Below are 12,095 nucleotides of genomic sequence, written 5' to 3'. Positions count from 1 at the left end.
TTGCCTAAAGGTTTTGATTGTGAATATTAACACAGATGAAAACACAAGCTTGCAGTAGAGGGAATACATTAGGTGGCATGTGTTGTGTGAAGTCGTGGTGGCCATCATTTCCTCTGGCCTGACCAGTACATTTCTATTGATGTAGTCCTAGACGTTATTAATTTTGTTGACAATGAAACGACAACCTATTGACACTGAAATATTGCTAAGCACACTCCTGGATCTCCCCTACAACTTGATTACAAAACTCATGTTCCCTTACCTAACCCAACTCAGTGAATTATAAATATGTTCTTTTTGCCTATTACATTTCATCATAAAATAAGGAAAACACAATGCTTATGAACGTGAGAATACTCTTTTCTATATTAATTTTATAGGTACATATCAAACTAATGTCACAGCAAGGACATATTTTACTGTAAGATTATTCTTTGTGGCCTTGAATCCTTCTTGGGGGTGGGTACTTTAGGAGAGCAGACTACATAGTAACTATAGTCAATGAATGATGCCTTGGTCTTTTTTTTTTTTATAATTTAACATTCAATTTCTCATTTATCCTTGATAATTTATATGTATTATTCCAAGCAGAAAATATTTTCTGGGTTCTACTATATTTATAAATTATTCTTGGTATGTTTTACATTTTGAAATTAAAAAAAAATGTCTGCCATTGACTCAGCCTTTAGACTTTTATGGCCATGCCTTTCTCCATATTCACAGTAATTTTTATTAGTCCATTTGACTTAATCCAAAGTTTAAATTAGAGGGAACTGTGGATGAAAAAGAGAATGCTGAATGCTAGTTTTTGTTTGCTTTTTTTCTTCTTCTTATTTTTGAGACAGGGTGTGACTTTGTCTGTCCTAGAATCACTATGTAGCCATGACTACCCTTGAACTCAGAGTGGACCTTCCTCTTCACTAGTGTTTCCTAGAATCACTATGTAGCCATGACTACCCTTGAACTCAGAGTGGACCTTCCTCTTCGCTAGTGTTTCCTAGAATCACTATGTAGCCATGACTACCCTTGAACTCAGAGTGGACCTTCCTCTTCGCTAGTGTTTCCTAGAATCACTATGTAGCCATGACGACCCTTGAACTCAGAGTGGACCTTCCTCTTCACTAGTGTTTCCTAGAATCACTATGTAGCCATGACTACCCTTGAACTCAGAGTGGACCTTCCTCTTCGCTAGTGTTTCCTAGAATCACTATGTAGCCATGACGACCCTTGAACTCAGAGTGGACCTTCCTCTTCGCTAGTGTTTCCTAGAATCACTATGTAGCCATGACTACCCTTGAACTCAGAGTGGACCTTCCTCTTCACTAGTGTTTCCTAGAATCACTATGTAGCCATGACGACCCTTGAACTCAGAGTGGACCTTCCTCTTCACTAGTGTTTCCTAGAATCACTATGTAGCCATGACTACCCTTGAACTCAGAGTGGACCTTCCTCTTCGCTAGTGTTTCCTAGAATCACTATGTAGCCATGACGACCCTTGAACTCAGAGTGGACCTTCCTCTTCACTAGTGTTTCCTAGAATCACTATGTAGCCATGACGACCCTTGAACTCAGAGTGGACCTTCCTCTTCACTAGTGTTTCCTAGAATCACTATGTAGCCATGACGACCCTTGAACTCAGAGTGGACCTTCCTCTTCGCTAGTGTTTCCTAGAATCACTATGTAGCCATGACGACCCTTGAACTCAGAGTGGACCTTCCTCTTCGCTAGTGTTTCCTAGAATCACTATGTAGCCATGACTACCCTTGAACTCAGAGTGGACCTTCCTCTTCGCTAGTGTTTCCTAGAATCACTATGTAGCCATGACGACCCTTGAACTCAGAGTGGACCTTCCTCTTTGCTAGTGTTTCCTAGAATCACTATGTAGCCATGACAACCCTTGAACTCAGAGTGGACCTTCCTCTTCACTAGTGTTTCCTAGAATCACTATGTAGCCATGACGACCCTTGAACTCAGAGTGGACCTTCCTCTTCACTAGTGTTTCCTAGAATCACTATGTAGCCATGACGACCCTTGAACTCAGAGTGGACCTTCCTCTTCACTAGTGTTTCCTAGAATCACTATGTAGCCATGACGACCCTTGAACTCAGAGTGGACCTTCCTCTTCGCTAGTGTTTCCTAGAATCACTATGTAGCCATGACGACCCTTGAACTCAGAGTGGACCTTCCTCTTCGCTAGTGTTTCCTAGAATCACTATGTAGCCATGACGACCCTTGAACTCAGAGTGGACCTTCCTCTTCGCTAGTGTTTCCTAGAATCACTATGTAGCCATGACGACCCTTGAACTCAGAGTGGACCTTCCTCTTCGCTAGTGTTTCCTAGAATCACTATGTAGCCATGACTACCCTTGAACTCAGAGTGGACCTTCCTCTTCGCTAGTGTTTCCTAGAATCACTATGTAGCCATGACGACCCTTGAACTCAGAGTGGACCTTCCTCTTCGCTAGTGTTTCCTAGAATCACTATGTAGCCATGACGACCCTTGAACTCAGAGTGGACCTTCCTCTTCGCTAGTGTTTCCTAGAATCACTATGTAGCCATGACTACCCTTGAACTCAGAGTGGACCTTCCTCTTCGCTAGTGTTTCCTAGAATCACTATGTAGCCATGACGACCCTTGAACTCAGAGTGGACCTTCCTCTTTGCTAGTGTTTCCTAGAATCACTATGTAGCCATGACGACCCTTGAACTCAGAGTGGACCTTCCTCTTCGCTAGTGTTTCCTAGAATCACTATGTAGCCATGACGACCCTTGAACTCAGAGTGGACCTTCCTCTTCACTAGTGTTTCCTAGAATCACTATGTAGCCATGACGACCCTTGAACTCAGAGTGGACCTTCCTCTTCACTAGTGTTTCCTAGAATCACTATGTAGCCATGACAACCCTTGAACTCAGAGTGGACCTTCCTCTTCGCTAGTGTTTCCGAGAATCACTATGTAGCCATGACTACCCTTGAACTCAGAGTGGACCTTCCTCTTTGCTAGTGTTTCCTAGAATCACTATGTAGCCATGACTACCCCTCAGAGTGGACCTTCCTCTTCACTAGTGTTTCCTAGAATCACTATGTAGCCATGACTACCCCTCAGAGTGGACCTTCCTCTTCGCTAGTGTTTCCTAGAATCACTATGTAGCCATGACAACCCTTGAACTCAGAGTGGACCTTCCTCTTTGCTAGTGTTTCCTAGAATCACTATGTAGCCATGACAACCCTTGAACTCAGAGTGGACCTTCCTCTTCGCTAGTGTTTCCTAGAATCACTATGTAGCCATGACAACCCTTGAACTCAGAGTGGACCTTCCTCTTCGCTAGTGTTTCCTAGAATCACTATGTAGCCATGACAACCCTTGAACTCAGAGTGGACCTTCCTCTTCGCTAGTGTTTCCTAGAATCACTATGTAGCCATGACAACCCTTGAACTCAGAGTGGACCTTCCTCTTCGCTAGTGTTTCCTAGAATCACTATGTAGCCATGACGACCCTTGAACTCAGAGTGGACCTTCCTCTTTGCTAGTGTTTCCTAGAATCACTATGTAGCCATGACAACCCTTGAACTCAGAGTGGACCTTCCTCTTCACTAGTGTTTCCTAGAATCACTATGTAGCCATGACGACCCTTGAACTCAGAGTGGACCTTCCTCTTCACTAGTGTTTCCTAGAATCACTATGTAGCCATGACTACCCCTCAGAGTGGACCTTCCTCTTCACTAGTGTTTCCTAGAATCACTATGTAGCCATGACAACCCTTGAACTCAGAGTGGACCTTCCTCTTCGCTAGTGTTTCCTAGAATCACTATGTAGCCATGACAACCCTTGAACTCAGAGTGGACCTTCCTCTTCACTAGTGTTTCCTAGAATCACTATGTAGCCATGACTACCCTTGAACTCAGAGTGGACCTTCCTCTTCGCTAGTGTTTCCTAGAATCACTATGTAGCCATGACAACCCTTGAACTCAGAGTGGACCTTCCTCTTCGCTAGTGTTTCCTAGAATCACTATGTAGCCATGACTACCCTTGAACTCAGAGTGGACCTTCCTCTTCACTAGTGTTTCCTAGAATCACTATGTAGCCATGACAACCCTTGAACTCAGAGTGGACCTTCCTCTTCGCTAGTGTTTCCTAGAATCACTATGTAGCCATGACGACCCTTGAACTCAGAGTGGACCTTCCTCTTCACTAGTGTTTCCTAGAATCACTATGTAGCCATGACGACCCTTGAACTCAGAGTGGACCTTCCTCTTCGCTAGTGTTTCCTAGAATCACTATGTAGCCATGACGACCCTTGAACTCAGAGTGGACCTTCCTCTTCGCTAGTGTTTCCTAGAATCACTATGTAGCCATGACAACCCTTGAACTCAGAGTGGACCTTCCTCTTCGCTAGTGTTTCCTAGAATCACTATGTAGCCATGACAACCCTTGAACTCAGAGTGGACCTTCCTCTTCGCTAGTGTTCTGGATTTCAGGGGTCAGTACCCTACTCAGCTTGGACTTCACTTTTAAACGATGGTGAGACCGTAGAGCAACGATTGTTAGTATTTAACTTTTTTAAGCATATGATTCTGAAAACAGCTTTCAACTCCCACTTAAACTCCCACTGAGAGATCATAGATCAACAGCCTAGTCAAAATAATTTTGTTTTGATTCTTGCTTGTTTAAGCACGTGCCATCAATCCAGGTATTTTCTCCAGGCCTTTTTAGGTAATAAGATTATTTGTTTAAAAAAAAAATCATTGTTTTCTGAATGATTCCAGCATCTACTTTCTTCCTATACACAGATATAACGTGGGCTCTCCAAAGAAAGTCAGCAAAAGGCTATACCAAATCAGGAGGATCTTAACGCCTAACTCCAGGCATTCCTAGAGTCAGAAACAACCAAAACGTTTCCCTAAGCTAGCCACAGAAATTCAATATGATAGTGCAGAAAATAAGAATTATTTTGTGAAAAAAATTTCCCATAAAGTTAATCCAATCATGTTCAGAAATAGAACCTCAAACCTTAACAGCAGTACAGGACCAGAAAAAAGCAGGCCATGGAAGCAGCTTCTTAAAGAGTTTTACAGACACAGGGAACCACTGTTGGATGCTGCACCAACCATTTCAGTCCGCTAGGGGAAGCAGTTTATGCAAACGACTTAATCAGTATTCCAGCAGCATTCAGTTTACTAAAGCAGTAAATTAGCCTACCGTTGAAATTCCCAACATGTTTCTGAACAGCAGCTTCCCTTGGGAAACCAGTAGGGTTCTCTGTCTTCTAGCTCCATTCTCTTCTGCCTGTCTCTGCCCTTGCACAAATGTCCATAAACCAAACAAAAATATTTGCCCAGGATTGTGAAAATAAAACTCCACTCACTGCACCCCCAATGGGAAATTGATCTAACCCTCTTGGAGGATTGAGAATGCAGCAGGAAAATTACATACAAATAAACTGCCATTGGTGCCTGGTAACTGCTCATGTAGGAGAAAAAAGCATGTCATGATTACTTTTGAGGAATTAATTCATAGTTGAGATGGTAACATTTATTGGTGGCTTGTCCACCGATGGGCCTGTACATCTTCTGAACTTCATCCACTATCCACACACAGTCCTACACTCCCTTATATACAGTTTATTTTCCACACAGTATGGGTTTGAACTCTTGAGTCTGATGACAAGCAAGATGACTTGTGTGTTGTAACAGTGTGTCCCAGGAAGTGGTTAGGATCTTAAGAGACGAGGCAAGAACTGTAGTGTCTTTATTATGGGAGTACATGCCCTGAACCTCTCCCTCTATTGCAAGGCAGCCATATATCTACACAGATAGGAAAATGTTCCTGAATCTGCTCCATATATATATTTATAAAAAGATTATTACACGTTATAAATAAAATTTTTATCTTAGAAATTAACACTTAAAAAGTAGAGGTGGCACCATATCCTCACAGTCTACCAAACACGCCCATCGATAAAACCCACTGATTAAGCAGATGGTCAAGAAAATCGTGATGTACTATCCCTATCAGACTCTGACAGTGGTTCTTACTCAAATGGTAATTACTGGGGGGAAAATGTAGCCTCAACTATTTAGAAAAAATGGCTTTATTGAATTTACAAACAAGGACCAACAATTTTCCATTTCCTTAGCAAGATATTAAATCAAGCAAGCTAAGTGTGTCATCATGACTGTAATTTACATGATGTGACATGACAGCTAAGATGTACTGTGGTAATTTCTGAGAGCTGGCAGTATTATTGTAGTATCAAAAATTTATATGGTTCAGTTATTAAGGCGAATTGTTTCATTCATACAGGGAAGGCTGACAGCAAACCACTGAGGGCTTCCACGGTACGCTAAAAAAAAAAATGTCTTCCGTAGTCAAACAATTTTCACACTCAGTTACCATCGTTTTGCTCGCTGAATGGAAATAGGGACACAGGAGGGCAGGGCCTTGTGAAGTTTAAAATGATCTTCCATGGAGTGTGGAGTGCTTTGTTGTGGGTGGTTAGAAGAAATAGTTCATCCAAAAGAGGGGAGCTATCTTTGGGATCCAACCCCTATGACCACGGTGAAGAGGATGTCCTAATTCTTTGCTCTGATGTGACTTGATATCCTGTTTGGTTGGTTTGCTTCTGTTGGCTTGGCTTTCAGCCAACAGAATGATTAGGCATATGCCCAAAAAAGAAATCATGGAAAATATGGCAATGGTAATTTCTATAAGTAACTACCTTTAAATAATAGCACAGTATCCCACCAAGTATGAAATTGTTCTATTTTAGACCCAAATTTCTTCTTGAAGGTCCTTTCCACAAAAAAGGAAGTAAGTTTAGTTTTATTTTTAATTTTTTTTGGCAGTGTTGAGCAGGAGAAATTCAAGTTGTGTGCTGTTTTGTTCTTGTCAGGGATATAGGAGGTGTCTAAGTAGGATGAAATGACTTCATGTCATAAAGAGCCTAGCAAATAAAAGTTTAATTATATTTTTATTACAGAGATTGAATTTTATGCAACATATGCTGTCTCTTTTAAAATATGTGTTCACTGAAAACCTACTTTACTCGTTTACACATTTTTCACAGTAGCATTTAGAAGTCTGTTAAAAATGAGAACCTGGCTATGAGTAGAAATGCTTCTATCAAGCAAAATTACCAGTTCCCGTTCATTGAGCAGCATATGAGTTACTATCATTTCTGTTTCAGTGCTCACATATTATGCAATGCAGGCAATAGTTATAAGTATACTTTTGTTTACTCAACCAGTGAAATTTTTTCTTCAATATTAACAATATGTTCTTAGAGGTGACAGGTGATGTTGTTACCCCATCACCAGGTTTTTGTCATCACTGTCTTCTGGTATAATGAGGCAACTTAATCCCTCACAAGGTTTTAATTTTCACACAGCAGGAAAAAATTCACAAAATAATTAAATTTAGCTTTTAATAAATGATTTGGCAGAGAACACAGAATTCTAAACACAAAGAGATATATTTAAAGAGAATTCATGTACAATAGGAAAGACTTCAAACACACACACACACACACACACACACACACACAGTGAATTTTCAAGGTTGTTCTCCTTGATTATATGTGTATTTTACATTTGAGTCAGCTTGAGAGCAACATGTGCTTTCAATATGGCAAGTTCAGGGTACTTCTCGGCCCAAACTCTAGAAAATATGAGGTGTAGCTTACAGACACCTCATTGTAAGTATTGAATTAGATACATAATAAATCCATTTTTCCAATTAACATGCATATTGGGTAGAAGTAAAAGGTAACTACCTCACTTAAAGTCTTAAAATAAAACTGAAAAAGATGAGGAAAACTTTGTAAAGAATTGCCACCTTAGACTACTATAAATAGACACACAATAGTTTCCTCCAATGTCTAGACTATGTTTTCCCCCAAAAGTCTAGAGATTTCATTAATACTCACTCATAGAAATAGTTTACCTAGGACCTACATGAAGACCTAAGGCTGCCACAACCCTTTGATATCTCCTGCTTATATCAGGTATGCCACTTGGAGAAAGCCCAACGTGACCTCATCAAGGTCCTTCAGAAAATGTGATACAGTATGTGTTTGGCTTTGTGTGAACACATGAAATGAGCTTGCTTTTTATAGATAGGTCAATTAAAACACAGCTTCAATAAGAATGTCACGAAGGGACTTACTTTGTTTCCAAGATATGGAGCTGGTGCAGTCCAGTAGTAACTATCTGGAAGGGACCTGCGGGCCTCAGAGTTCCCAATACTGATCTGCTGAGGCGAGCTGGGGCTATCAAGCTGGGGAGCCACCTGAACTCGGCCAGAGATGTCTGTGAGATACCAACCACGCATATCTTGAACCTTAAAGAAAACACAACCATCTCCAGTTACAAACAAACACACAAACAAAAAACAGCAGTAGGTTTTTTTTTTTTTTTTTTTTTAAATCTAGCACGGTGCTTGCAGTTTTGGCAAGTACAAATGGGAAAAAGGTTACAGACATTTCAAAAACACAAGAGTGCTCTATATTGTGTACATCATCAATATTACCGTGTGTGCTCATGGAGTATCCATTGTTTATTTTTTATTGATGATTTTGAGGCTCTTGATAGAACTATGTAATAATCAGTTTTTACTGTCTCCTTATACTGTGATTCCAAGTACTATTTGTTTGTGTACGTGTGTGCATGCATGTGGGTATTTGCGCATGTCTGTGTGTACGCTCTGTGCATAGGTGGCATTTGTGTCTATGCATACGTGCCTGTGCATGTATGAGTGAGTGCACGTGATGGAGGTCAAGATTAGCACTCACTGTCTTCCTCAGTTGCTCTCTATCTTTTAGTTTTTGAGACACAGCATGGCACTGGTGCTGATTTAGTTAGACTTCAACACCAGGGATCTTCCCAGCTCTGTCTCCCCAGTGCTAGAGTTATTGGTGTACCCCACTGCACCCAGCTATTTGCGTGAGTACTAGGGACTTGAATGGCAACCATTTGGCTAACTTCACCAAAAATAGAAACTTACTCTAACTTGTATGGTGGTAATAATGTTAGATAACTTATCAAATAGTTGGGACTTGGAATTTCACATATCAGTAGTATTCCTTACAGTCTTATGAAGCTGAAGACCTCACAAGTGTTGCGTACGTATTCATAAAGCAGAGGGCAAAAGAAATCATAAATGTAAGACCTAAAAGGTAGCTTTAGCTCAATATTTCCATTCTTCCTACTTTATGAATTTTCTGTCTGCAGGCTCCAGGTCATTTGAACCCACCAGAATGTTGCTATGACAACATCTCCCAAAACTGTATATATTCTTTTTCATAGGACCACAGCCTGGCCCCCAAAAAGGATATCACTTTAAAGGAAGAATAAAAGATGAGTAATGATTAGCTTTACAGTGTTATACATCAGGTATAACAATGTATGTATACACTGTATGTATCAAAGTCAGGTATACATATCCACTTTAACGTGAATCTATCCTGTGTAGTTAAAACTAAACTGTTTGTTGAAGTGGGAGACACCAGAATTTTAGCATCACTGTGACCAGATCCCTAATATCCACCACCTAAGAGGGAAGGATTTACTTTGCCCCAAGGGTGAAGATTTGTCCATCATAGGGGACAGACTAGTGGAGAAGAGCTATGTATCTCATGACAACCGGTGGGTAGGGTATAGCAGTGAAGAATGCATGGCCTGATGCCCATTGCCAAAGCCTGCCCCCTTTGATTTACTTCCTCTTACCAGGCCCTACTCTCAGCATTCCTGCCATCTCCCAGTAGTCTGTTCAAAAATTTAACCTATGACTAGGACGAACCCTCAATCAGGTGAGAGCCCTTCTGACCCAGACATCATTGCAGAGACCCAAAGGAGTACTCTGCTCAGGGGCTACTCACCCCTCAGGCTAGTCAAACCCCAAACCAGGGTTCATCATGATAGTAGCTGCGAGGTTCAGAATACTACTGCCTGAGATATAGCTGTTATTACAAGTGACAACAACCAGAGATTGACCTTGCATAAATTAAATATTACTTTTCTTTCTTTCTTTTTTTTTTTTTTTTTACTTTCTTAATTTATTCTTGTTACATCTCAATGGTTATCCCATCCCTTGTATCCTCCCATTCTTCCCTCCCTCCCATTTTCCCCTTATTCCCCTCCCCTATGACTGTTCCTGAGGGGGTTTACCTCCCCCTGTATATGTTCATAGGGTATCAAGTCTCTTCTTGGTAACCTGCTCAAACTAAGGCACCAGCCAAGGACAATACAGGCGGTAAACCTTAAACCCCTACCCAGATCTAGACAATGGACAGAACACTCTCCACAGTAGAGTGGAGAGTGGGATATTACTTTCTCACATACTCTGGTGCCTCAACTTTGACCATGTCCCCTGGAGAGGGAGACCTGGTGGCACTCAGAGGAAGGACAGCAGGTTACCAAGAAGAGACTTGATACCCTATGAAAATATTACTTTTCATTTTCAAGCTTTGGGAGATCTTAGACTGGCTTCCTCTTCTAAAGTTAGCTGTCCTGAGACATCTGAGGAGAGCCTGTACCTACGTTCTAGAGACCAAGGCTTGAACAGTACCTATCCCCAACCACTGGAAAGCTATGAAGCTATGAAGCTTTGATGTATTGGTAGAGTTGTCAGGAACATTATGCATGACTTTTAAACAAAATGAAAAACTTAGGCACTGAGTCCACTCAGTATGGTTTCTTCAAAGTTTTCTTGGAAATTCAGACATTGGATAAGCATATAAGTATTCACAGTCCCATATAAGAGTGCAGTCAGAAACACTTATTTCAAACCTGACTCCAAAGCAACACAGACAGGACAGTATTGGATGACTGCGTTCTGCATTAGTTTGCAGGTCGAAGCTGGAAGAAAGTGTTTAGGAGACAGTTTATCAAAATAACAGCCTATAAAATATGGCTCTGATATGTTGCTCCGTTGTTCACAATCCACTGTGTCTCCATAGCCTTTCTCCTGAAATCTACTTTTTCATTTACTCTGAAGTTCACTTTTTCCAACCTGCTTCCTATATGCTCTGCACTTGGTCCAGCCCATATGGCAATGGGAATTATCAAGACCATTTTCCTCTCACACAGTTTTTACAGAGGAAATGGCTCTCTGCAGACAGGCAGTGGGAATCAAGGTGGGAAAAGTGGGTAAATGTATAGTACATGTTTGTTTTAGAGAAATACAGTCTTGGTTACTGCTGAAGAACGATTAAGTCAGGTTTTTCTTATGTGACAAATAGATTATATGAGTGAATGGAAATGAAATATTTACTATTGCTATCTTGTGTGTTATCTTGTACATCTTGTGCTTGGGATGAACACAACATGATTCTCATTATGTTTTCATAGATGGGATTTGACAAGGGTTATATCTACTTCAGAGAGAACTTAGTCTGTAGACTTACAAAAATACTTTAATAAATATCATTTTAGGTGTTGTGTGTGTGTGTGTGTGTGTGTGTGTGTGTGTGTGTGTGTGTGTGTGTGTACAATGTGTAAGGTATATGCATATGAGTGTTGGTGCTCCCAGTAGTTGAAAGAAGGCAACAAATCCCTTTGATCCAGAGTTACAGTCAGTTGTGAGCCAAATGATGTGAGTCCTGGGCACCAAATTCTAGTTCCTTTCAAGAGCAGTAAGCTCTGAGTCTTCTCTCTGGGCCACAGATAGAATCTGAAAGGCTTTGAACCAAAAATACACAAAGAACATTTGAATGAAATTCTATTCACTTTAGTTTTGGACAGGTTTAAGTTGTATCCGAAATCATTTGTTGTGTTTGTTTGTTTTCAATTTCTTAGAACAGAACAGGAGCAACAGAGACAGGGAGGAACATGAGGCAGTGTGCCAAGGGCAGTGAGCATCCTTACATTCCCATAGGTCCAGTAGGAACTCTGACATCTGGTTGACACCCCCGAACAGAAGCATTCCTCACAGCCTTTTGGATTATCTTCTTGCAAGTTGAAGAAGCCAGGTTTGCAACGGCTGCAGTCTTCACCTTCAACGTTCTCCTGAAAATGTGTAAAGAGGTGTATTAGCAATGAATGCATCTTTCAAAGGACAATCTGCTCTGTGCCTGCATCAGGAAAACATGGCTGCAGTCTTCA

At 41.0% G+C, this 12,095-nt stretch overlaps 1 protein-coding gene across 1 annotated transcript in view; it reads right to left on the bottom strand.

Annotated features, from left to right (window-relative positions):
- Window positions 1-12,095, bottom strand: part of LAMA2 (laminin subunit alpha 2) — a 588,770-nt gene that overhangs the window by 317,794 nt on the left and 258,881 nt on the right. The window contains exons 11-12 of the mRNA XM_084776810.1: window positions 11,859-11,999; window positions 8,161-8,334 (exon numbers count right to left, since the gene is read on the bottom strand). Of these exons, the coding sequence (XP_084632936.1) occupies window positions 8,161-8,334; window positions 11,859-11,999 (315 nt within the window). The remainder of the gene's footprint in view (window positions 1-8,160; window positions 8,335-11,858; window positions 12,000-12,095) is intronic.

Source organism: Acomys minous (assembly GCF_964271855.1).
Source record: "Acomys minous genome assembly, chromosome: 3".
Lineage (NCBI taxonomy): Eukaryota > Metazoa > Chordata > Mammalia > Rodentia > Muridae > Acomys > Acomys minous.
The sequence above is the reverse complement of the archived record's forward strand: the minus strand, read 5'-3'. Positions and strand labels throughout refer to the sequence as shown.